We start from the raw sequence: 26,570 nt of genomic DNA on the forward strand, positions 1-26,570 counted from the left end.
TTCATGAAGTGAGCCTGAGAATAAGATGATCACGGCTGTTGTAGGACAGGTGTCTTAAAGTGCCAGCCGTCTCTTAACCTGACCCTTTGGCGGGAGGAGGCCCGGGCTGCAGGTGGGTGGAGAGCCCATTCATAAAAGCTGGGCTCCCGGTCGGCCCTTCTCATTGGCCCCGGGGCGGGGGGCGTGGCCTGTGGGTGGGACGCTGCCCTGGGCCCGGGGGAGTGGGTAGACCCAGCCCGGGTGGGGCGAGGGGGCGCTCCTTGGTTTTCCCCGCAGGACTTCCTTTTCCCGCCGCTGCGTCCCTCCCCCCCCCGGGGTGCGATGGTACGTCCCGCCCCCGCCCGCCCGCCCCTCCTCCCCTCCCGGGCGCCGCCATCTTGGCACGTCAGGTTGCAGGAAATAGCCGAACCCTGGCTTTGGGGGCCCGGACCGGGACCCCTCCCCTCCCGCCCTCCTCCCCTCCTCGCTCCGGTGCGGGGTTCTGGGGCGCGGGGGCCGCCGGGCTCCAGTCAGGCCCGGGGAGGAGGGGCGGGCGGGGCGGCCGCAGCCCCCGGGGGCCGGGCCGTACCACCCGGCGGGGGGCGTCGGGGACGGCCGGGCGGGCGCGGCTCCGGGGCGGGCGCCGAGCGGGCTGGCCGGCCCCTGGGGGCGGGGCGCGGGGCGGACGGAACCACCGGGGCGGGGTGGGGAGGTAACGGGACGGGCGCGACCATGGCGCGCTGAGGGAGGGGGTGGGATCGGTCCGGGGGAGGCCTGGCGCCGCTGGCTCGCGCGCTGTCTCGGCCGCCCCCCCGTTCGCCGCCGCCGCCGCCGCCGCCGCCGCCGCCGCCCCGGGCATGTCGTCCAACTGCACCAGCACCACGGCGGTGGCGGTGGCGCCGCTGAGCGCCAGCAAGACCAAGACCAAGAAGAAGCATTTTGTGTGCCAGAAAGTGAAGCTATTCCGGGCCAGCGAGCCGATCCTCAGCGTCCTGATGTGGGGGGTGAACCACACGGTAACCAGCTCCCCGGCGCGCCCCCGGCCTCCCGGCCTCCCCCCGCCTTCCCCGGCCTCCGCCCCGCGGCCCGGCCGGGGCGCCTGCAGCCCCGCTCCGGCCGCTCGCACGCCCACCCAGCCCGCCCCGCACGCCGTCCGGCCGGCCGTGCGCGCCCCGCGAGGCCTGTGCCCCGTGGAACGCCGTCGCCGCCGCCGCCTCCCGCCCTCAGCCCCTCTGCTGCTGCGTCCGGGGCGCTCGCCCGGCCGGCCCTGCAGCGCGGAGGGAAGGCCTGGGTGCAGGGGGATCGCCCTCATCCCCTCTCCACCTCGCCCTCTGGGGTGCATGCGTGTTCCCGCTGCCGGCTCAGGGTCTGGTTGACAGGGCAAGTGGCATTGGCCTGCCTGGCGGTGCCTCTGTGTCTGGTCGTTTGGTCGGTGTGGCTCCTCAAAGTTTCCCATCCTCCTGACCATGGAAGTCCTTCCCGGGTTTCCCTTTCTCCTGCTTGAACGAGATGTACCCGCTGGAGAAGCACAGGCTGCCTTGAACCACAGACACTTGGCCAGGGCCCTCCGGGTTAGGGAGGAGAGAAGAGGTGAGGCCGGGTTTTAAGGACTGTGGATGGTAGGAATGTCTTCCTGCTTTCTCCCGTACGCTGCTCATGCCAAAGCCTTTGACTTCTCATGTATTTAGCTTTCTATTGTATGTCAGAAAGGGTGTGGCAATGGGTGGTGATTGGGGTGAGCGAGGGGTCCCCTGGATCTTTGGGGCGCTGTGAGATGGTCCTACAGTCCGTCCGGAAGTTGGAGCCCAGCCCAGTGCAAACTGGAGGGCTTTATGTCCTGCTTGCTTAGGGTCTTTTTTCTTCCTCTTCCAATTGCTTGCCCCCTGCACTCTGACCATGTCGTCGGGAGCCCGTAGATTAGGAACGAGCAAAAGAAGCAAAAGGACCCGAGACAACCAGCCCCACCAAGGAAAAGTTTGCCATAAGGAGGATGGAGCTAACGGCTTGGGTTTCGGTCTTTTAGTTCCCCTCGCTTTTCTGAACACCTGAAGTGGCCCGTAGACTCCCTCCATGGAGTTTTGGTTTGGTAGATGGATAGACCATGGCCTGAGCCTTGTTTTAGAACTTCACATCTGATCCAGAGAAGCACCCGTGTACGGTGCGGTCCTTTTGGTTCTTGAACCGCTTCTGGCCAATAGTCCGGCAGAGTTTGTTCGTCCTGCTTCCTGCTACCTCGGGGGTCATTTGACATCAAAATGTGAACCCCGTGTCACTGCCTAGAAGTCGTCCTTGATGTTGTCCTGCTGCCTGCTTCTCACTAGAAAGCATCCTTTCTGGGCAGAGAACTGGGAGAGATCCAGGCGCCGGGACCTGTGGCCACACCAGCGGACGCAGCTCACTGTCCAGCGCTGTGGGCTGTGCTGGCCAGCGGGGTGCTTGAGCGGCTGCCTCCTTCTCTTCCTCCTGTTCCTTGTCCTGTCTCTCAGCCACGGGCCGGGGACAGTTGGGAAGTATCATCTTGTGAGAGAACCTGAATGTATGAACCTCAGCTGTGTGCACCTGGGCAGGGCGTGTGCGTGGGGCTTGGTTTTCTGATAGGCAGGCAATCTGCTCAGATGGGGCATCAGGTGCAAGCCTCTGTAGGCAGTTAGGCCATCCAGGTGGGTGGGTATAGCTGTGATTCCTACTCCGTGGGATGCAGCAGTCACCTCTCTTTGCTAACTCAGGAAGTTTGCTGGAGGGCCAGCTGGGAAGGCATGGGCTGTAAGCAAGAACCTTGCTTCTGGGCATAAAGAGCCAGCACCTCAGGGGAAATGCCACAGGCACCCCAGACCCCGCCGGCTGAGTGAGCTTCTGAGGTCAGTTAGCCCCAAGTTTTGATGCTTCCACCCAGCCTGTAATAAGTCTAGTACTTAAAGGTCCTCATCTGGGAAATGGAGGCATCTCCCCAGAAGAAGTGTATACAATTTTGCAATTCTCTAGGGCAGCGGTCGGCAAAACTCATCAGTCCGCCCTCGTGCGCTGTCTCGGCCGCCCTCGTTGCCACATAGCAACAGGACAACGATTGACATTTCTTTGGAGAGCCACATTTTTTAAACTTAAACTTCTTCTAACGCCACTTCTTCAAAATAGACTGGCCCAGGCCGCGGTATTTTGTGGAAGAGCCACACTCAGGGGGCCAAAGAGCCGCATGGGGCTGGAGAGCCGCAGTTTGCCGACCACTGCTCTAGGGGGCCAGGACCACATTGTTCTTAGTGGGTTGCTAGCCTTTCTTGGCGATTACCTTACTTCAGAAGCCCGCTGTTGCAGTGTTGTGCAATCTGAGATTTCAGATCTCCCGTTTTCTTTGACTCTAGTTTCTCGCCCATTTAGGCAGTTAGGCCATCCATGATGGTCTGTGGCTGATGGTGAATGGGGCTGTCTCGGCCTGTAGTAGAATGAGTTACTCTCTCAAGAGGTAGATGATTTCTTCTAGGTTCCAGTGTTGTCACATGAGCTGCTCTCAAGGACGAGGTCACAGTGGTCATTTTGCCGACCACTGGGATAGGGGCTTAATCACAAGGAACAGCAGCCTGTAATTATTGGAATCGAGAGTCTAGGTCAGTGGTCGGCAAACTCAGTAGTCAACAGAGCGGCAAAGCTCGGCTCACGAGCCGCAGTTTGCCGGCCACTGGACTAGGATGAAGCCCACGGGTTTGGTGGAGGAAGACTGTCGGAAACAGAGAGAAAACCCAAAAGACTTTGGGTTTGTCAGGGAGAACCAATGTTTTCATGGATGAAACGTAGTTCAAAGGGTCTGGAATTACGGAAGAGGTGGCTTGTGAGAGGGGCGGGGAGAGCAGAAGAGCAGACCCGGCTTGATAACATGTTGCCGTGTTAGGACCAGGTGTCTGTGTAGCCTCACCCAGGTGGTCAGAAGGAATAGGAGCAATTGATGGTAACTATGTTTAACCGTCAGCCTTGTTCTTCAAAGTGGCGGCACCATCTTACACTTCCACCAGCAGAGTGTGTGTGGTCCTTACCAACACTTGTTACTGTCTGTCTTTTTTTATTTAATGTAGCCATCCTCGTGGATGTGAAACGTTATTGTGATTTCAATTTGTTTCCTTTGTAACTAGTGAAGTTGAACATCTCTTCATGTGCTTAGTGGTCATATTTGTATTTTCATTGGAGAAATGTCTGTTAAGGTCCTTTGGGGCACCGAAACCGGTTTGGCTCAGTGGTAGAGCGTCGGTCTATGGACTGAAAGGTCCCAGGTTCGATTCTGGTCAAGGGCATGTACCTTGGTTGCGGGCACATCCCCGGTAGGGGGTGTGCAAGAGGCAACTGGTCGATGTTTCTCTCTCATCGACGTTTCTAGCTCTCTGTCTCTCTCCCTTTCTCTCTGTAAAAAATCAATAAAATATATTAAAAAAAAAAAAAAAAGACCCTTTGGGGTGGGGGGGAAAAGACCCTTTGCCCATTGGGAAAAAAACTTTTTGCATCTTTATTTGGATTATTTGTCTTTTTATTATTGAGTTGTTAGAGAACTTGATATATTCTGAATGCAAGTTACTTATTAGATATATGATTTGCAAATATTTTTATCCCATTTTTTAGGTTATTTTTTTTCACTTTTTTGGTGTTTTCTTTTGAAGCTCAAGTTTTTAATTTTGATAAACTCAAGCTTATCTATTATTTTGGTTGTTTGTGCTTTTGGTGCCAAATCTAAGAGGGCTTTGCCTAACCCAAGGTCATGAAGATTTTTTTCTTACATTTTCTCCTAAGAAAAACTCTTAAAAAAAACCCCCCAAAACAAAAAAACCTCTTACAGCTTTAGCTCTTATATTTAGGTTTGTAATCCATTTTGCATTAATTTTTGTGTATGATGTGAGAAACAAATTCAGTCTTTTTTTGTGTGTCTTTTTTATTGATTTCAGAGAGGAAGGAAGAGGAATAGAGAGATAGAAACATCAATGAGAGAGAATCATTGATTGGCTACCTCCCCAACGCCCCCTACTGGGGGGTGGGGATTGAGCCCACAACTTGGGCATGTGCCCTTGGCCAGAATTGAACATGGGACCCTTCAGTCTGCAGGCCGACACTCTTATCCACTGAGCCAAACCAGCCAGGGCCAGATTCCTTCTTAAGTTTGCTCATTTCTCTCCCACATTTCATCTTCATCTGCCATGCATTTTATTTGCTAAGTGCAGACCCAGAACCTACTTTTCCTGCCTTTTTCTCTTGACCTGTTTCTTTAAAAACCTTAGAAAACTCTTCTGCTCTAGTGAGGCCTTCGGGTGAATTTGTCTCTTACCAGTCTTTCCGACCTCAGAGGACAGTGGGCCTCAACAGGAGGAGAAAAGCCAAAGTATAAAAGGAAGGAATAGACTCGGGTGAATTTGTTGGCCCCGGTGGCTCTCTGCTCTCGCCTTTTCCTCTCTGGAGTTCCGCGTCTTGATGGGCTCTTGGTCTTGAGAGTGTGGTTCCCAGTACATAATGTTTTCTGATGGCGGCAGGTAACAAATGTCTGTCAGTGGTAGCCAGCCCATAGCTGAGTCACCCACGGAACCCTGGACGTGACAGGAATCCTGTATGCCCAGCCCCACCTCCTGGGGAGCTGTTCCAGTGAAGGTCACACAGGGAAGTGGAGGCTTCTAGAATCAGCAATTCACCAGACTGGAACTGGTGACTGAATTTTCATTTCCAGTAGGATCAGCATAGAGTGAACTCTGCTTTTAAGTTAGCCCTCATTCAGCTTGGTTAAACTCATTATTGATGCTAATGGTCATGGAATTAATCGTGTGGAAAATCCAAAAACTACTATGATAAGAGATACAAAAAACTTACCATTCTTATATGTTACTGGAGGCCTGGTGCTTGAAATGCGTGCACAGGTAGGGTCCCTCGGCCTGGCCTGCGATCAGGGCCTTCCAGCTGCCTGCTGGGGCCTTCCTTCGTTCTGTGCTACCCCCTGGTGGTCAGCACACGTCATAGCAAGCGATCGAACTCCCAAACTCCCGAGGGACACTTTGCATATTAGCCTTTTTTATATATAGATATTGAGTGTGACATTCGAATGAGTTAGCATTCCACAGTGCACTTCTGCTGGAGGTGAAAGAGGTTGGTCCAGAAATGTGTGGATAGTGAAGGAAAGGCACATCTTCCTGTAACGTTGCTTTAGTCATGCTTCAAAATGTTCAGTCACTCCCCTTTGTCAGCCAAATAAAGTTTATTCTCTCCCTGTCATTTAAGATTCTTTGCAATCTGGTCATAGCCTCCATAACCAATGCTAATCTTTCCCTTCCTCCAGATCATGGCTCCCTGGCATGGCCACACCAGCTTTGCTGTATCTTTTTGTCTTTATCCTAATGTTAGCCATCCTTCAGTCCCCCTTTCCTAGCCATCCATCCCTCCACCCAGCGTCTGTTGTGCAACCACTCTTGTGCCAGTCACGATAGGGACAAAGTAATGAGTAAGATAGTCTCCTCTTTTGTAGGGGCTCACAGCCTAGTGGAGACATTAAACATATAAGGGAATAATTACCAAAGTGAATGTGACACTTAGAATATACAGATGCACAGAGGCATGAGTAAATAAATCAACCTAGGGCCCTGGTCGGCAAACTGCGGTTCTCGAGCCACATGCAGTTCTTTGGCCCCTTGAGTGTGGCTCTTCCACAAAATACCACGGCCTGGGCGAGTCTATTTTGAAGAATTGGCGTTAGAAGATGTTTTAAGTTTAAAACTTTTGGCTCTTAAAAGAAATGTCAGTTGCTGAATTGTTGACTAATGAGTTTGCCGACCACTGGCCTAGGGAGAAGGGAGTTCTTGTAGAGCAAGTGTCATTTAGCCAGATCTTAGATGATTCTCTTAGCTTTATTCCTTCCTCTACTCTTGCTGCCACAGTCTGTCACCTAAACTATTGTAATGGCCCCATAAATGACACTGCTTATTGTTTTTGCCCTTTCCAATCCTTACTTGACTTTGATTCCAGAATTACATTTTTGTATCGCCCGTCTGATCACGTGAATTCTCAGACTTGAACCTGAGAGGACTTCCCGTTGCCTGCGTAGTTGAGTCCAAATTTATCATTTAGTGGACAAGCCGAAGTTCAAATCCAGGCTGTCCCCCTGATGTTGGTTTAGCTTTTGAGTAGTAATTTCTCTCTGCTTTGGCACCATAAAGCCTGGGAGCAAATCCTGAGTCTGCACACATTATCTGTGTGACCTTGAGCAAGGCACCTTGAACCTCTTTTGCAAAATCAAATTAATAATAACTTTTGTAACTATTAAGTATAGAAATAATAAAGACAATATAAATGTATAAATGTATTATGACACGTAATGTAATATACAATAATATAAAGCACTGGCCATTTACAGGCATTCAATAAATAGAAGCAGATGTTATTTATTAACTGATAATATGTTAGACCATTCATCTATCTTTCCTGTATTATCTTTCTACTTTTAAAAGTGTATATATATACATATATATATATATATATATATATATATATATATATATATATTTTTTTTATTGATTTCAGAGAGGAAGGGAGAGGGGGAGAGAGAGAGAGAAATGTCAGTGATGAGAGAGAATCACTGATTGGCTGCCTCCTGCACACCCCTTACGGGCGGTCAGGTCTATCAGCCAGGCGTGTGCCCTGACTGGGAATCGAATCTTGACCTGGTTCATAGGGCAACGCTCAACCACTGAGCCACCTTGGCCGGGCACAACTCTGAGCTTGGTTCTGACTGTTCTCACAGCCTGGAATTCCCTTCCTCTTATTATTATTATTTTTTTTTTTTGAGATTTACCATTCTAGACTTTTCTTATGTATATTTCTCTCCGACTTCCTCTAGCAACCAACTCTCACTCTTCAGTCAGAATCAGTCACTTATTTTTTTTTTAAATCCTCACCTGTGAATGTTTTTTCCATTGATTTTTAGAGAGAGTGGAAAGGAAAGAGGGAGGAGAAGAGACAGAGAAACATCAATTTGAGAGAGACACATCAATTAGTTGCCTCCCACATGCCCCCCAACAGGGGCTGGGGATTGAACCTGAAACCCAGGTATGTGCCCTTGACCAGGAATGAAACCCGAGACTCTTTGGTTCTTGGGCTGATGCTCTAACCACTGAGAAACTTGGACCAGGGCAGAATCAATCATTTTTTTTTTTTCTTTTTAATATATATATATTTAAATATATACTTATTGATTTTTTACAGAGAAGAAGGGACAGGGATAGAGAGTTAGAAACATTGATGAGAGAGAAACCTGGATCAGTTATCAGTTGCCTCCTGCACACCCCCCCCCCCCCCCACTGGGGATGTGCCCACAACCAAGGTACATGCCCTTGACCAGAATCGAACCTGGGACCTTTCAGTCCGCAGGCTGAAGCTCTATTCATTGAGCCAAACCAGTTAGGGCTAAAAATATATATATATTTCAGTGAGGAAAGAAGAGGGAGAGAGAGATAGAAACATCAGTGATGAGAAAGAATCATTGATCAGCTGCCTCCTGCATGCCCCACACTGGGGATCAAGCCCGCAACCTGGGCCTGTGCCCTGACTAGGAATTGAACCGTGACCTCCTGGTTCATAGGCTGATGCTCAACCACTGAGCTACGTCTGCCATCAGCCGGACGAATCAATCATTTCTTAATCTGTTTTCCCATTTCCCGTTATTTATAACTATCACATCCTCACGTTGTATTAGCTACTTGTCTGTCTTCCCAGCTAAACAGAGATATGTCTTTCCCCTTTTTGCGTCCCCAGCTCCTGGCACAGGACTGGCCTAGAGTAAGCCCTCAATACATTGAGTAGAAAAGTAAGCTGAAGAGCCAGATCAGGAACGACCTTCGAGGGGAAGGAGTTAAAGCCGCGCTGAGGGTGATGCGCCCGGGGAGAGTTAAGCTGGGCTGTAACAGGATCTTGTAGATTCTTCCAGTGTCAAGTGCTCTTGGCAGTAGCAGAAGGGGCAGGAGGTGCCCTGTTCCTAGCCTGATGTGTGAGGCTGGGAGTCTTACCCTCTGCCCACACTAACCTCACCTTCTCTGGACTGAGCACCAGCTGCTCCTGATGCCCGTCCCTTCGTCCTCACTGGCTCGTATACGACTTCCGCTTTCCCTGGAGCCTGGGTTTGTCTTTCCCTGAGAAGAGGACCGGCTCCTGCTTATTGTGCACAGCGTTTCCCCCACTGCGTGGCCCCTCTTCCCTAACACACGTGAAGCATGTAGTAGGTATTTCAGTAACTGCTTGTTCCATTGAAATTGAATAGGCCCCGGGGGACAAAAAAATTTAGCACAACTAAAATAAAGAGGTACAGCTAATCCCTAGAGTGAGTGAATCATCTCCATGTGGTCCCGGGAAATGAGGGGTGAATCTACATAGTTCAGATGTGTGGATTGTTGACCAATATATTATCTCAGAGATTTCCCACTGGTAGGTTGTGTAGTCAAGAATAGAGAGGGAATGAGCGCCAAAAACTAACCAGCTTAACAACCATTCAAACTATGCCTCCCCAAGAGTTACAGAGAGGATTGGAGAGAGCGCATTCCTGGATAGCTCCTGTTAGAGCATTTCACCCTGGCTGCAGGGCCATTGACGCTCTCAGGCAAACGCTGTCTTGTTTAGCTCTCGGTGATCCAGCTCCGGCCTTGGCACCCAGCTTGGACATTAGACCAACCCAGAGTCAATCAGCTGCACATGCTAGGACATTTTGGTGTAAAAGCATACTCTTTGAGCCAGTGGTACGTTCTTTCTAGCATGATGCTATGAGCTAGGAAAGGCAGAATTGCCTAAGAGCCGTGAACTCCTTTAACTCTCAGAGCCAAGCTTACTATGCCAGGAAAAAGGAAGTGGGACAGCTACCATGAATTGTTTCTGTTGGCAGAAAAGCAAGGAAGTGGAACGGTTTCCTCCGTAGGCACACAATCAGGTTCCCTGCACACCCCTCGGAGTGGGGACTGGCGTGGCTGTGTGTGTGTGTGTGTGTGTGTGTGTGTGGCCTGTTAGCCAATGGCAGGCATCACAGAGCTGGATGCTGTTCTAGAACTTCATATGAACAGAGCATACAGTATATACTCCTGTACCTGTGCGGGTCAGTTCTCACTGCCCTACTGTCCCTCCTTCCCATACGCTCTCTGCCTTCCTTTTTATTTATTTATTTATTTTTATATATTTTATTGATTTTTATACAGAGAGGAAGGGAGAGAGAGAGAGAGTTAGAAACATCGATGAGTCATCGATCAGCTGCCTCTTGCACACCCCCTACTGGGGATATGCCCACAACCAAGGTACATGCCCTTGACCGGACTCGAACCCGGGACCCTTCAGTCCCCAAGCTGACGCTCTATCCATTGAGCCAACCAGTCCCGGCCGCTCTCTGCCTTTCTTAATCTCCCCACATGTCCATTGGATACTCCACCAGCTCCAGGAAGGTCTCATTCACCAGCCCAGTTACTGCATTAACTTGAACTTCCTCTATCTTCAGAGATTTCCAAATAAAATGGTTTGGAACATAAAAGGGGCAGGAAATTAAATGCCATTTCCCCCCATTTATGGTTCTGGGGAGCCCTAATTAATGACTCCAGGTTATCCCCTCATTGCCACATGGGGCCTCATGGACATAATGGGATTTGCAAGGGAAGGATCCGGGAGACCCAGGCCATGCCCTCCCTCCCCGCTATCCATTAAGTCAGGACTGAGGTTTCCGCCGTAAATCCTGAATGCATTAGTGGCAACTGGGTTGAGGGTCAAATGTCAAATGCTCTGCTGTGATGGGAGAGGACATCTGGGGCTAATTAGCCCACTAATTGGCAAACTGGGACTGGGGAAGCCAAGGGGTTGCCCTCGGTCCTGCACCAATGGAAGCCAGTGCCCTGTCCCAGCGGCAGCTCCCCAAGAGGGAGGAAAGACAATGAGAAGGTACGCTTGCAGTGGGGGCAAAGCACCCCTCCATCGCGGCCCCCCCTCCCCCAGTTATCATAAGGCAGGACACCGCTTTAAGAACTGGCCCTGCTTTAATCAGAGAGTCAGAGTGAGCCAGTGGCCAGATATCTCTACCTCTTCTGCTCACTGTGAATTGAAGCCTTTACTTTGGAGATGAGTTATACGCCCAGTTCTTTTCCTGCCCTAGCTGATTACCCCCCCCCCCTCTCAGAGAAAAAAAAAATGTGTGTGTGTGCGTGGGGGGGCATTTTCCACTTATTTATACATTCATTGGTTGATTCCTGTATGTGCCCTGACTGGGATTGAACCCGGAGCCTTGGCACTTTGGGATAGTGCTCCAAACTCCTGAGCTACCTGGCCAGGGCCTACGCTGATTTCTTGAGAGACCCACAATTTGTATGAAGATGTTCAGAGGCCTCAATACTCACGTAGGTTGGGTGACATTTACTCATTGATCCATCATTGCATTGACAAATATTTATGTAGTACATCCTGGGCCAAGTACTATAGAGCCCCCAAAGATCAGTGAGATGGTATTTGCTTACAAAGATCAATACTACCGTCTTGCCTAGGTTATGGTCTAACAGACTTAGGAGGTTAATAAGCATTAACTACAAACGAGGGAGGCTGTGAGATGGCCAAAAGAGGGACACCGGGAATTCTAACGCGGGAAAGGACATTTATGGTCTAGAATCGTGGAAAGATGTATGGAAGAGGCGCCTTGTGAGCTGGACCATGTCAGGTGGGGAGAATTTCAGTAGATGGAGATGAGGTTGGGAAGAGAAGAGCAGAAACGAAGACAAGGAGGGAATCCATGAGCATGTTTATGGTGAGATGGTGGCATCCACATGGCGGCACATTGTCTGTCTGAGGCAGGAGGCCTCTGAGCTGCGGGCCTCACTCTCCCTTTGCTTTGCAGATCAATGAGCTGAGCAATGTCCCTGTTCCCGTCATGCTGATGCCAGATGACTTCAAAGCATACAGCAAGATCAAGGTGGACAACCATCTCTTCAACAAGTAAGTTGCCTCTTGAGTGGACTCAGGTTGTGTGGGCAATCCTTTCCCGTAAAGCAGAGAGCTGCTGAAACCTGTGTGAGGCGGGGCCGCCCGCACCTGGCAGGGTGTAGCAGGGACACCCGGGTCACCGAGCTGAAAAGCTGGCTGGAGAAAGGCATTCATTACGGCCTCTCTCCCAGTTGTCTTGTCATCTCACTCCCTTATCAGCTACCTCCAGTGCCCCGGAGGGCATGGGCCTGCCCCGGTGATTCATCCAGGGCCAGGGTAAGAAGTGAGCTGCTCAGGGCTGAGCTGTCTAGTTTGAGGCTGAAAGTAGTGGCCCTATCTTGATCTTAGTCTGAGGCAAGAAGCTGCCTGCCATGATTCTGGCCTGGGATGCACCCAAGCTGTTTTCTCTCCAGCTTTGTGTGGTCTGCAGGCTGAGCACAGGGCCTGAGGGCGCTATCCACAGTAATTCTCACTTTCGTTCCTTGTGGCTTCTTGGATTGACACTGGGGCCTGAAGGTTGTCTCAGGCTTTGTTGAAGCCTGGCACAGATTGGGGTCTACTCTAAGCCCTTTGGAGACCTTGCTTTTTATCCTATTAGAGGCCTGGGGCACGAAATTCATGCATGGGTAGGGACCCTAGGCCTGGCCTGCTATCAGGGCCAATCGGGACCTTTCTTCCAGCTGCTGGCTGGGGCCCTCCTTCTTTCTTCATCGCCCCCTGGTGGTCAGCGCCCATCATAGCAAGAAATCGAACTCCAGGTCTCCAAGTTGAACTCCTGAGGGGAAATTTGCATGTTAGGCATACACACACACACACACACACACACACACACACACACAGATAGATAGATGAGTCACCCCAGAAACTGTTTGCTGCTCACACTCGCTTCCTTTCTGCATTTGAATCCTGGTTCCACTCTCACTGTTCCACAGTCCTCACCACCTCACCCGCTGGGCTCTGTCACTCACCAGTCGTCTCTGACTGTTAGCTGGGAGGAGAAGCTTGATTTGAAATTGTCCCTTAGTGACCTCTTTCTGCCATAGTAATAACATCATCTTATTCTAGAAGCTGGGGCGTACCGGAGGCAGCCAGTGGATGTTGATGTTTTTCTCTCATCAATGTTTCTGTCTCTCTCCCTCTTCCTTTCTCTCTGAAATTAATAAAAATATATTTTAAAAAAGCGAATTTAAAAAAGCAGCTTTCCAGGCTCACCTCCTGAATCTCTGGAGGCTAGAACCCTACATTTTAAGCCCGGCGGACTGTTCAGATCCCGGTGGCCCATGGACCACACTCTGAGTTCTGAGGTGAGAGTTAAGATGTTCACAAAGGCCTGCCTCTGCTTTTCCCAGGGAGAACCTGCCCAGCCGCTTCAAGTTTAAGGAGTACTGCCCCATGGTGTTCCGGAACCTCCGGGAGAGGTTTGGGATTGACGACCAGGATTACCAGGTACACGCCTCTTGGCAGGATTGGCAGGCGGCGTGGGGCCAGGAAGCCCCAGGACACGCAGAGACGTGTCGGCCTTTCCTGGCTGTGTCCCCCTGTCCTGCTGCTCTCCAGCCCAGGCAGTCTTTTCTCTGTGTCGGTGGCTCTTGGAGGGGTGAGGGCCTTGGGAGTGGGGGAGGGAGGGAGAGGGACTGCAGAAGCTGCTTCCTGTTAGTCTGACATCCCAGTGGAGACTGAAGAAGCCTTCTCCTTCATAATTCGACCTAAAAGGGAGAGAATTGTTGCCAGCGGGAGAGGAGGCTGCTTAAAGCACGTAGACAGATTAGAAAAGGAAGATGTAATCTCTTGCCAGGCTGGAGTGCCGCCTCCTAACCTTGTCCCCTGTCCTGATGTTGGGAGGGGGCAAGGCATGGCAGGAAACTGCCCCCTTTGTCCCATTGGGGGGAATGAATCCCAACATCAGGGACATTTTAGTGTAACTACAGCTGTGGTTTCTGTCCCTTCCCCACCTAGCACCTTCCCTGGACCTTCCTCCCTCGGGAGACAGCCTGTGGTGGAGAATCCCCTTCACTTCCGTAGCAGGAAGACCTTTGGCTGACTTCCCATTGTCGGGGAAAGGAGTGCACAGCCTGGGGAAATCTAAAACGGACGCCCCAGGCTTTTATATATATTTTTTTTAATTTAAAAAAATATATATTTTATTGATTTTTTACAGAGAGGAAGAGAGGGAGATAGATAGTTAGAAACATCGATGAGAGAGAATCATCAATCAGCTGCCTCTTGCACACCCCCTACTGGGGATGTGCCCGCAACCAAGGTACATGCCCTTGACTGGAATCGAACCTGGGACTCTTCAGTCTGCAGGCCGACACTCTATCCACTGAGCCAAACCAGTTTCGGCTATATATTTTATTGATTTTTTACAGAGAGGAAGAGAGAGGGATAGAGAGTTGGAAACATCAATGAGAATCATTGATCAGCTGCCTCTTGCACACCCCCTAGTGGAGATGTGCCAGCAACCAAAGTATATGCCCTTGACTGGAATCGCACCTGGAACCTTTCAGTCCGGAGACTGACGAGCCAAACCGGTTTTGGCTGCCCCAGGCTTTTAAAACACGAACCCTTCCACCCCCCTCCCTGTCAGCCTTTCCCAGGACAAGCAGAGCGTGAGTCTTCCTCCCTCTCTCCTCCATGAATCCTCCTGCCCCTCTTTCCTCCATGCTGAAGGCCTCCTGCAAAGAGGTGTGTCCTGTGGAGGGGGAGAGGGGGAGAGAGAGGAGATGCCAGGGGCTTGGGCAAGCAGGAAGGTCTGAGAGGTACTGGGATGTCCCCCACCCCCGCGGCTAGGAACAAACCTTAAATGAAATAATGACCTGATTGCAGCCCGAGACTTTCCGGAAACTTCTTGCCATAGTCGCAACCCAGGTAACCTGCTCGGACCTCTTCCTTTCACTGTGGCTCCTCCCCCTCCCCTTGGCCATCTAACCAGATCCTCTCAGTGTCTGCATTTTTTCTCTAATAGCCTTGTGGGCAAATGATTGTGCTCACAACTGAAATGGGGCAGGGAGGGTGGTGTTCTGTGAGGGACTCTAGGACTGCCAATGACTTAGAGTCAGAAGATGCTGCCTGAAAAGAGGCCAGGGTGCAGGTAGTCTTTCCCCTGGGACTGAGGCCTCTCCGTCTTCCTGGTAGAAGGACCAGGCGGGGAGAGCGGGGCCCTCAGGCACGTAACCTGGGCCGGGGACATCCTGCTTTGGGGGTGCTCCTTTAGTCTAGAGAGCCCCTCCCCACTTTAGGCTTTCGTGGTGCTCCCTTCTCGTGAGAAGGCTTCAGGTGAAGGTAGAGTCGGGTCCCAGGTGAGAGAGGAGAGGCTTCTGTGAGCAGATCACTCTGTGTCTTCTCGGCATTTCCCTGCCTGCCTTGCTCCCAAAGGCCTTTCCCAGGGTCTGTTGGTGAACACACCCCCTTTGTTTGCCTCACCTTCCCCTGCTCTTCTTGAGGCCCCCACAGCTCTCTGACCCTAATGGGAGGGGACCTGGAGGAGGAGCAGGTACAGACCAGAAAAGCCTGCCCTAAGAGACCGGGAACGTCACTTCGCTCTGCCTCCTGGTGTTCCCGTGAGGAAGCTGGGGAGCAGAGGAGTTGAGGGGTCACATCACCTGCGAGTCCCTGACGTCGTGGGTAGCTGTCCGGGATCAGAAATAAAGGGAGCATTTCACAGTAAGCCCTCTTCCCACCCCAGTCAAAGATTGGCACCAGCTCTTGTCACTCGTAAGGAAGACTTTGGGGGGAGAGATGACCTTCCCGGGAGTAAAAGGGCAAGGAAGGTCCCATCTTCTCAGTGTCGTGGCTTTGGAGCAACGGCCCATCGCAGAAGCCGCAGCGTCAGAGTCCCGACCCCCTCCCAAGCCCGGCTCGCTCTGTCTTGGTCCCTCAGAACTCGGTGACACGCAGCGCCCCCATCAACAGCGACAGCCAGGGCCGGTGTGGCACTCGCTTCCTCACCACCTACGACCGGCGCTTTGTCATCAAGACGGTCTCCAGCGAGGACGTGGCCGAGATGCACAACATCCTAAAGAAGTACCACCAGGTATGGTGAGTCCCGAGCCTGACGCGGAGGGTGGGCTGAGGAGGGAGGGAGCCGGGGGAGAGGGGTCCTCTGGTGACAGCAGATGCTTCCTGATCCCCGAGCACTGGGCCTCCTGGTACCGTGTCTGCGAGGAGGGATTGAAAGGGAAGGACGAAGGCATGTTCTTGGCTCTGTCCCAGTTGAACAGCCGCTTCTTTGTTTGTTTTCTTTATTGATTAAGGTATTACATGTGTCCTCAACCCCCCGTGCTCCCCCCCCCTCACCCCCCGCTCATGCCCTCACTGCCTGGCGGCTGTGTCCGTTGGTTATGCTTATGTGCGTGCAAACAAGGCACCGGAGAAGTGGTGACAGGGACGGAGTTACAGTTGGGGCGTGGCCGGGTGAGAGCTTGTGGGGAGCCTTGTTTTCCCAGACGGCCCGATCACAGCGGCTTCTGCAGCTCCCACTGCAGCCGCAGAGGAGATGCCGGCCTAGACCGGTGGTTTTCCTACGGAGGAGCCCCAGCAACATAAACCCACGGGCCCTGCACCGCCGGCTCCGCCCCTCGCTCTGTTAGCCCGTTGAGGGTGGGGGTGGCTGCTGCCTGCTGTAAGTCTCAGGAACCCGGTGACTTCACGTAACACAGTTTAGAATCCCAGGCAGGCAGCGTCTGAGCCTGGGAGAGCCCGTCCATCCCGGCACCTTCCTGCGCTCCTGAGCCTCCCGCCTTCCCTCTAGTTCATCGTGGAGTGCCACGGCAACACCCTCCTGCCACAGTTCCTGGGCATGTACCGCCTGACCGTGGACGGCGTGGAGACCTACATGGTGGTCACCAGGAACGTGTTCAGCCATCGGCTCACTGTACACCGCAAGTATGACCTCAAGGTAAAGGGCTCTGCGCTTCCCAGCTCAGTGGCTGCTCTCCCCCGGGGCCCGGGAGCACCACCATTCCAGCTGCCACGTAAGGGGGAAGCCAGAGCATATGCTGCACGGACAGGTGGCTCTGGCGCTGATTGTCTAATTCTTGTGGGCCACAGGCTGTGTGAAGTCCAGGTGACAGTGACAGGAGGTCACTTAAGCCCCCCTGCACCACATTTATGTAACAACTAGAGGCCCGGGGCGCAGATTCATGCACTGGTGGGGTCCCTCTGCCTGGCTGGCAGGGATTCTGCCAAAACCGGCTCTCCGACATCCCCCAAGGAGTCCTGAATTGTGAGAGGGTGGTTCTTGGGTGACGTACCCCAAATTGGACTTACTTCCTCTCTGGTTCCGGTGCATCACCCAAACACTGCAGCTGCCAAGTGACTGGCGGTCAGTGCATGTCATAGCACTGGCTGGTCGGCCAGTCAGCTGTTTGCTTAAGCTTTTATAGAGAGAGATGGATGCTCTGTGACTCCTGGCAGTGGGATGGGACAGGCATCTGTCCAGGCCCCGTGGACTGACAGCACAAGTGCGTTTCTAGGCACTGAAGGCAGCACACGGCCTGCGAGCCACAGCACTCGCTGTTCTTACACCTCACTCTGACTTCACCAGCTGCCTTGCTCCACTGCCTCCCTGCGGCAGCGGCACTGGTTTCGGGCCCAGCCCTGCAGTCTGTGCCCCCCCCCCCCCCAGGTCCACACGGCGGCCTGAGTTATTTCCCTCCCTGCCCTTTCTCTGCCTCCCCCTTCCCCCACCTAATTACTTCCTGCACCCCCTCTGAGCTCAGCTCAGGTATCGCTTGTTTCTGGAAGCAGGCCTTGGCCACCGGCCCTCTCCAGTCCAGGTCCCTCCCTGTGCTTTGGGCTCTCCCTGTGTCCTCTCGGTACCACTCAGCACCACGGTGGTTAGCGGGCTCATTCATTGTACAGCTACCGCTTCCTGCCTGCCTGCCTGTTGGAGGGGAAGTTCCCCCAGGGCAGGCACTGAGACGCCTGGCACAGTCCTGTCTCCTGAGCAGGACGTGGACATAGAGTCTGGGAGCGGTCGGTGACAGAGGAAGTGAGCAAGCCGCTGCCTCCCGGCCCCTCTAGGATTCTAACTACCTGCTTCCCTCACCTGCTGCCTCTCCCCAAAGACTGGGCATGGTCCCCGCTCGGCGGAATTTGCCTCAGCCGGACTCCTGATGGCTCTTATCCTTTCAGGGTTCTACTGTCGCCAGAGAAGCGAGTGACAAGGAGAAGGTAAGCTGGGGCCAGTGCTGATCGCGTGGGGAATGGGTTGCTTGGAATGCGAAACACTTGTTGGCCGTCCCGCCCCCTCCTCCATCTCAGCCCCTAGTCCACTTCCCAGACGCCGGCTGCCGGAGCGCGGCGTCACTGAGCTCTGCCCGGCCTCGGCCTCGCCTGGGTCTCCAGCCGCTGAGCTCGGGCCTGCGGGCTCTTCGTCGTCCTGGAGGGCTGGCCCGTCCTGGGTCGGGGGTGGCTGCCTGACCCCCGCGCTAGCCCGGGCTCAGCAAGAAGGCGTGCTTGTCAGTCCTCCCTGTCGGACACACTCGCCGTCCCTGTCTGCCCGGAGCCTGGGCTGCAGCCTCCTGTGCCTCGCTGTTGGCCACCTGCTGTCTAGACCCTCCCCCTCTCTGCCGTTGCCCCCAGCAGGGACCTTGGGGTGAAGGAATCAGGCTGCCCGGCTAACACTGCTGCTGTTCTCCCAGGCCAAGGACTTGCCAACTTTTAAAGACAATGACTTCCTCAACGAAGGGCAGAAGCTGCACGTGGGAGAGGAGACTAAAAAGAACTTCCTGGAAAAGCTGAAGCGGGACGTAGAGGTACCGATTAACTCGCTTCCACCGGTCGAGCCGGGTCTCCCCTTGTCCCCAGAGCAGGAGTCTCTTTAAGAAAAACCGAATTCACTACCTCCCAAGAGTGTAGACGGAAGGAGGAGTGGCGATTGGAGCAGAGGGGTGGTTATTTGCACCTAAAGCTGGTGCAGATGAACCTTCCATTTGGAATGCTTTCCCTCATCTGCTCCAACACCTTTCTCAGGCTCCTTCAGAACTCCTTCCTGGTGGTTCCCGGTGGAGGGGGCAACCGGCCATCAGAGCAACAGGAAGCCAGCTCTGGAGATCCACCAGCCGTGCACAGCATGAGTGCATTTTGTTTACCCATTTACCCACCAGTGGACATTCGGTATATTAGTTAAGATTCTCCAGAGAGAAACAGAACAAGAAGAGTGTAAGTAGATAGATAAATTGATTGACAGATGGAAAGACGTTTATTACAAGGAATTGGCTCACATGACTACAGAGCCTGACAAGTCCCAACACGCGCAGTTGGCCAGGTGGGGCCCCAGGAGGGCAGATGGTATTGTTTCGGTCTGGAGTCTGGCAGGCTCAGTCCCAGGAGGAGTGGCTGTTTCAGGCCACATCTGGAGAGAAAAGCCGATGGCCCAGCTGATGGGCAGGCGGAGGAAGTTCCCTTTGACTCACTGGAGGGTCCTCCGTTTTGTTCTGTTCATGCCTCAGACCCACCCACCTTAGGGAAGGCAATCTCCTTTACTCACTGTACTGACTCAAATGTCAGTTCGTCCATAGGCATCCTACAGACACACTCAGAATAACATTTGAGCGAATGTCCTGTCCGGGCGCCTAGTGGCCCAGTCAGGTTGACACATAGTATGAACCATCGCACTCGAGTTGCTTCATTGTGACCAGTGCTGCTGTGAACCTGAGTCTTACAGGCTTCTTTTGCTGGGAAGCTTGTCCTTCATCATTCCCTACTATGTTTGTGCCTTTATTCTGAAGTTCAGTTTGTTCAGTCTCTCCTCCCTTTTCTGCTTTTCTCTTTACTCTGCTCCTAAGAATGTTTAAAGGCAGTTTACAGAATTCGTTTACATGTACATGTTGCTTTATAAATGTTCTCAAGAGGATGGGAGGGGGTGCGGTTCAGGGACTCTCTCTCTCCTGGGATCCGGCCCCTTCTCCCCAGGCCTTGAGAAGCTTTGTGCAGGTGCTTGGAATGCTGCCCCACCTTTCTCCGTAGGAGATTCTGCTGATCTCTGTCGTCAGGGCTTCTTGTGCTTTTAGTTGTGTCTGGGCCTGTGTGCAGAGCTCTCTGGCCCATTGTCATTGTCCTCCGAGTCCCTTAGTCACAGTGGCCAGTTAGACAGGTTCAAGGTGCTGCAGGCTCAGTGTGTGACCTGGCATGTGGCTGCTGGTGGCTGCTGGCTAGTTCATGAGGATTTGGACCAGCGACTCTGGTCTCACTATTAGCCAGACTGGAATGCCGGCTGACCATGTCCATCCTGTGTCATTCCCACACTCTTTGTTCTCCTCCGAGACCTGGAGTCCTACATCAGGAGACCGGAGACACCATTCTACTCACAGCACATACAGATGGGGGACTGAGAGCGGCAAGGGAAGCCGCAGTGGAGGGGCGGGCTGCAGCATCCTCCCCCTCGCCACAGCCCTTTGACCTTGAGGGACGAGTTCAGGAGAGTGGTTGGCTCCGTCATTCTTGTATTGTATTTCCTTTAAATTTTCTCCCCATTTTATCCTGAGCAGAAAAAAGCTGAATTGGATACTTTTTCAAGCTTTGCCTATTACCCCATTAGAAATATTGATACATTTTTACCTGCAAACCCAAAACACACGCACACACAATGAAATACTATCTAGCTTTACTTCATGTTATGTACTCTATTGTTCATTATATTTTTAATTTTTTTTACTCATTTTATAGAGAGCGGAATGGAGGGAGAGAGCGAGAGCAACATTGATTTGTTGTTCCACTTATTTATGTATTGATTAGTTGTTTCTTATATTGTGCTCTGCCTGAGGAGCGAACCCACAGCCTTGATGTATCAGGAAGATCCTCAAACCAACTAAGATACCCGGCCAGAGCTTCCCCCCCCCCATTTGATGGTATTTAATAATAATTTTCAAAGTCCTAGTCTCAGCCCACTAAATTGGATGTAGGATCATAATGGATTGAGACTCAGGATTTGAAAGACAGTGGCATTCCGTCATGTCTTTCCTCACGCTGGCCACGGCCTCTGATCCCAGACCGCACGCTGTGCCCCCCTCCCTGCAGTGCGCGTTCGCCTTTCCCTCCACAGCCTCTGCCTGCCTGACTCTTCCGCGTCCGCCAGGCTGTCTCACCCACTCCCGGGCGGCCCTCTCCGCTGCTGTGGACACCGCAGCTGCGGGCCCTGTGGATGACCGTCTTCCCCATGGAGCACGGAGACTGAGGTCTCGTCCTCGGGTTTCCAGATTGGAGAGCCGAGCTGAAAGGAATGTTTCCTCCCCTTTCCAGATGCCACTGCGGTGTCCTGCGTAACTTCTGCCTTCCTTCTCCTAGTTTCTGGCCCAGCTGAAGATCATGGACTACAGCCTGCTGGTGGGCATCCACGATGTGGACCGGGCAGAGCAGGAGGAGATGGAGGTGGAGGAGCGGGCGGAGGACGAGGAGTGTGAGAACGACGGGATGGGCAACCTGATCTGCTCGTACGGCACGCCGCCGGACAGCCCTGGCAACCTGCTCAGCTTCCCGCGGTTCTTCGGCCCCGGGGAGTTCGATCCCTCTGTTGACGTGTATGCCATGAAGAGCCATGAAAGTAAGTAGGAGCCTGTGCTCCCTGCCCACTCGGGCTCTCCTCCTGCCCACTGGCCCGCTGTTTAGCTTCTGTGTGGGTCTGGGTTTCCACTTCATTCAATAATCGCTGAGCTGGGTCTCTTTGTGCCCCCAGGCTCCACACTGAGTCATGAGCAGTAACTCTGTCCTCTGGGCCGGGGGTTCTTCTCTGTTGGGCTTTCTTACCATCTCTGCTTGTCCTGGATGTTTGGGGCATAGTTCTCTGACTCATGGGACAAATAAAACTTTATAAATACTCTCATGTTAACCCACAGGGAGCTGTGAAGATCAAATACGATGAGAGAGATGATATGGAATCCTCAATTGGTTGGAGGGTGGTCTCATACACTAGAAGGTGGAGGGTTTGATTCCTAGTCAGGTGGCTGATCGATGTTTCTCTCATACTTTGATGTTTGTCTCTCTTCTGAGCTCTCTATGGAATCGATGATAATAATTTTTAAAAACTATGAAAGCTTCTGAGGATTCCATTAGCCATTTCCCCCCCCAGATCCAAAATGGTAGGGATCGACCTGGATCTCACATCTGAAGGGTTATGGACCCAGCTACTTGCTGCTCTTCTCTCTGCCACCTCCTCCTCCTCGTTTCACCTCCAGGTTCCCCCAAGAAGGAGGTCTACTTCATGGCCATCATTGATATCCTCACACCATACGACGCTAAGAAGAAAGCTGCACATGCAGCCAAAACAGTGAAACATGGGGTGAGTTCTCCCAGCGGGCGGCCCCCGCCTCTCAGGCCTCCTGCTCTAAGGAGACACCCCCGTGCCCCTCTCCCAGGGCAGGGGACAGGAAGCGCAGCCTGCCAGGTTGCCTGGTGTTCGTTCTCTGCCATCTGTATTCCTCCCTGGATAATATGCCAACTTGTTTTCCCCTTTGTTCTCTGGCCCTCGGGACTCTGCGGCCCCTGGTGCCTCTCCCAGGGCTGCTGGGCATGCAGTGCGTTTGTTGATGCCGGTAATGGCTGTTTACCTGTCCGCACTGCGCCCCAGAGGCTTCCAGCCACTCTTCTCCAAACAGCAGCTCCCAGAGGTCAGGAGGCTCTCTGCTACCTCCTACCACTTGCCTCTGCTTCAGTGGGTGCATTCCTGAGGTTGGAAATCAGAGGGGCCGGGGCAATTCTGAGACATAGCTGCCCCCTCTCTTTGTGGCCTGCCCCGTCCATGGGGTTGGATTCAGCTCTAATGCTGATCTAGAGGCTCCTGAACACCCAAGCTCGTCCCAGGAGCAGCTACTTCTGAGGGCCAAGGAGCTGGGCCTGAATTGATCTCTGTATTGCAGGCAGGGGCCGAGATCTCGACTGTGAACCCTGAGCAGTACTCCAAGCGCTTCAATGAGTTCATGTCCAACATCCTGACGTAGTGACCTTCTGCCTTCAGCCACAGCCAGAGAATGAGATACGGGGTTGGGGATCCGAAGGGGGAGAGGGTGTATTTGGGCTAGATGGAGGGGTGGGAGCAGAGTGGGGGGCCGGGGAGGGCGTTAGCAGTGAGACTGCAGCCTGTGACACTGAACGGTTCTGGGGAGGGGGATGTGCTGTGTGCTCATGCTCACAGGATGTGGCCTCACCTCCTTCTTACCTTTGACTCCCCCATCCCGTTGACCCAGGCTAAAAGGGGTTCCCTTTTTGTCACCTTGTAGCCTTTAAAACGCCATGGGGCGAGAGGTGACTGTGGGTTTATTTGGGTTTTTCTGAAATTTCATTGCCCTCGGTTTGCTCTTTATAATGATGTATGTCATCACCCTGTCCACCTCCCATCCTGCCGTAGTCCCTTCAGTTACAGGGGTACCTTCCAGACCCGCCCAGGGTCCCCTCAGCTGAGGGCTGACACCGGAGGAGAGGTCAGACGCCTCCTCCTCGGGGAACTTTCAGTTTGACGAAGGATTGTGCACAGCCTCCTTCACCTTTCCTCCTCGGATCCTGAACGCTGTCCTCCTGACCGAACACTCCAGGTCCCTGGTCATTTTGGATCAGAATCAAAGCTCTCGGAGGGAGCGAGTTCATCCTCCTGGGCTGGCGAGGGGGGGGCTGCTGGGTCACCGCTCAGCCGCTGGCTCTGGGCCCCTGGAGGTCAGACGTCTTCTCCGTAAAACCTGCCTCCCACGTGGTCAAGAGGAACAAGCAAGGACCCTTTCTTCCTCTTGGAGAAACCCCAGAAGCTGAAGAGTATCCAACGAGGGCTTGTGCCCTCCGCCCACTTACTTCCTGTGACCTTTGCCCAGGCGCCTCACTTTAGGCGAGCTGGCAGCTGGGGCAGATCTCCAGGTGCCTGGGTGCTCCTTGCTGAGGTTCGCCTGGGCTCCCAGGGCTGCCCTGTAGGTGTGACTCCATGGCCTGGGTTTGCCATCGGGATGTTGCGGCCAGCAGGGAGGGATGCCTCCCGCCTGGATGTGGTGCCCAAGCCTGAGGTCGTTCTTGGATCACGTGAGGATGTGACCACCTAATCCAATGCAGAGGCTTGAGGTGGGAGTGGATTTGGATCCACCCTCGGGCTGTTTTTCCTTGATGCCCCATCTTGATTGCTAACAGATCTGCCACCTACAGGCTTCCTCAGGAGTGGCACCCTGCGGCTTCCTTCAGGCTCTCTCCCACCTTTGCCTTGCTATCCAGGCCTCAGAATTGAGCTGTTATTCTGTGGTGACATCAGAGCTGTCTGGTCCAGCTAGCAGAGAAAACAGCCCTGTGCTGGGGAGGTACATTTCCATATCGTCTCAACCCCTCACCAGGAACGGGGGATTTAGTTGGAGATATGGCAAAACACAGATTCGAAGGAAGTTTGTGGAAGCATTTGGAATGAATGGATTGGTTTCCTATGGTCCTTCCAAACTTGGTCAAGCTCAGCCTCTGGAGCAGGAACCGTCACCATCTCTGCCCTACCTGCAGCTTTAGGTCAGGAGGGAACAGAGACAGCATTCTGGACTCCTCTGGAAGAAGCAGATGGGCCAAACATCTGCCCTGGGCCCAGGAAGGGCCTGTAGGGAACTCTGAGCATCGGCAGTAAGACCACAAAGGGACTGGAACAAGGACTTGAAACCAAATGGCACATGGAGAAAACAAACTGACTTAGGGATTCTATAGGAATGATGTTTGGACTTGATTTCCCACCTTCTAATCAAGAATAGAGATTTGGATCTGCTCATAGGCCCAGCATCTCCAAAGGCTGGCAGGCTGGCTCCCAGCAGCCTCCATAGCCTCGGGCTCCCTGCATTTGGTCTGATCTTATTGCCATGATGTGTATGAATTATGTAATAATCCTATCAGTGAAAGATGAGCTACCGAGTATCTGACTTAACATTGAGTTTTGTGATTTTGTGCGGTTTATTTTTTGTATATTGTTTACATTTTGAGAGGTAGCACCCTATTGCAAATGCTCTTTGTGTTTCTGAGTGTTGTTGATTGGGTCAGAACATTAAGCTGTGGTTTGGTGAATTGTAGATTTTTTTAAAGGTCATTCTGTGCTATTTTCAAAACCTTGGGTTTGGCCCTCTAATTCTTTTGGCATTCAAATGTTTAAAAGCTATTTATCTTGGTTTATGCAAGTTTTCTTTCTCTTCTTTTTGTAATGATGAAGATACTATATTTGGTTTGCAGTCTGAATGTAGAGAAAGTGAACTGATCCCCAAGCTTTTGTCTGTCCCCACTTTTCTTCCCCAAATCCCGCCATTACCTGCTGAGGGGATGTAACGACCCTCAACCTCACTCCCTGGAGCTATGAAACTCAGCTGCCTCGTGGCATCCTAGAGGAGTTTTGGGTCTCCCAAGAGCAGAGGTATAAGAATAGGACGTGGCTGACTGGTGAGGTCTGAAGGGCAAGATTCATATCCCAGTCTCTCCTATCCTGCACCTGTTCCGAAAGGCTACAGATAAGAGACTAGTCTCCAGGTTTCCCAGCCAAAACGAGGGGTTTTCTGAAAACTCCACTGAGACTACTAGCTGAAGGCCTCTGGCCCTTGTTCCTGTTCATGAACCACTGAGTCTTATCCTCCCAGTGGGAGCTCCTTCCCATGCCCACAGTGGGAGTAATGGGAGGGCTGGGAAGCCCGCAGCCCGGGAGCACAGCTGGAGCAGTGCTCCATCACCCCTTGCTCAGGAGCTCTGGTCTGGGCTATTCTCAGCAGCACCCCCCCAGTTCCCGTCACAGGCAGCTCTTCCTAGTCCCCTTGTTCCTCTGGCCTGTGCGTTCGGCCTCAGGCAGGCCCCTGGGAGTACTCCGGACTGGGGCCTGCAGCCCCCTGCCCTAGATCTGCCCTGGGGAGGTGAACCAAAGACCCAGGATTTTCCTCAGTAGCCAGTCCCACCCCCAGTTGTCTCTTTACCAGTCCCCGTTGGAAAAAAGAACTCGGCACTCCCCAGCATTTGAGCTATTGTACTAAAACGTTAGGGGCTGGAGTGTTGAAACAACCCTTAGAGCCCTGGCCTCCCTCAGCACAGGTCTCCCAAGTCAAGGGACCTCACCTCTTTCCGTCAGAAACGTGTGGAGGGCGAGTCCACTCTCAGCACAGGAATCAAAGGGAAAACATTCAAGTAACTGTCCCTCGATGTACCAGCCATCTGCACGGTCTGGAGGGGGCGGGGCCAGGGCGCTCATGAGGGGGCCTCCAAAGGGAAGACGTGGCTTACCCAGTGGGTGGTGCTGAGATCCCGGAGGCTGGAGAGGAATCTTCCAGAGCAGCCCCTTCCTCTTGCACAGGGGGAAGTAGGAACCAACCACCTTTGGGGGAAGGCCTGGTGGTGCTCAGTACACCCAAGCATCAGGTCTGGTCATTATAATAAAAAATGTGAATTAAGTCTAGATTCAGTTGCAGGGGGGAACAGGATAAACTATCAATCACCCCGCCATGTGTGTGTGACCTCCATTCCCCACTGCAATTTCCATTTTTAAATAGGAATTTTCAGCCCCTGTGCTTGTCTAATGTCTGCTCGGAACAGTTCGAGACCCTGTTACTGTTTTAAAATGCATGCGTGTTACGATGAATCTTCAACCCGAGGAAAATAAAACTTAAAAAGCTTTGTGTACACATCTGTTACGTGTGAGTCCTTTGGAAATGAGCCTTTCAGTCCATTTCTTTTTCTTA

General features: G+C 52.7%; 1 protein-coding gene across 1 annotated transcript; it reads left to right on the forward strand.

Moving 5' to 3' along the window:
• Positions 1 to 701: 701 nt before the first annotated feature.
• PIP4K2B (phosphatidylinositol-5-phosphate 4-kinase type 2 beta) lies at positions 702 to 26,511 on the forward strand. Its single transcript, XM_036407895.2, has 10 exons — positions 702 to 995; positions 11,834 to 11,931; positions 13,269 to 13,365; positions 15,800 to 15,952; positions 16,670 to 16,816; positions 18,055 to 18,093; positions 18,564 to 18,677; positions 21,208 to 21,463; positions 22,095 to 22,198; positions 22,776 to 26,511. The coding sequence occupies exons 1-10, from the start codon at positions 837 to 839 to the stop codon at positions 22,854 to 22,856; spliced, it is 1,248 nt and encodes a 415-aa protein (XP_036263788.1). The 5' UTR covers positions 702 to 836; the 3' UTR covers positions 22,857 to 26,511.
• The last annotated feature ends 59 nt before the right edge of the window (positions 26,512 to 26,570 follow it).

Source organism: Pipistrellus kuhlii, unplaced genomic scaffold, assembly GCF_014108245.1.
Source record: "Pipistrellus kuhlii isolate mPipKuh1 unplaced genomic scaffold, mPipKuh1.p scaffold_m20_p_37, whole genome shotgun sequence".
NCBI classification, from domain to species: Eukaryota; Metazoa; Chordata; class Mammalia; order Chiroptera; family Vespertilionidae; genus Pipistrellus; species Pipistrellus kuhlii.

Excerpts from the sequence above, each read along its gene's own strand:
- PIP4K2B (XM_036407895.2), top strand. The coding sequence starts at position 837 with ATGTCGTCCAACTGCACCAGCACCACGGCGGTGGCGGTGGCGCCGCTG. Across the intron at positions 15,953-16,669 it reads TCCTAAAGAAGTACCACCAG|TTCATCGTGGAGTGCCACGG; the intron begins GTATGGTGAGTC and ends CCTTCCCTCTAG. Across the intron at positions 22,199-22,775 it reads CCAAAACAGTGAAACATGGG|GCAGGGGCCGAGATCTCGAC; the intron begins GTGAGTTCTCCC and ends TCTGTATTGCAG.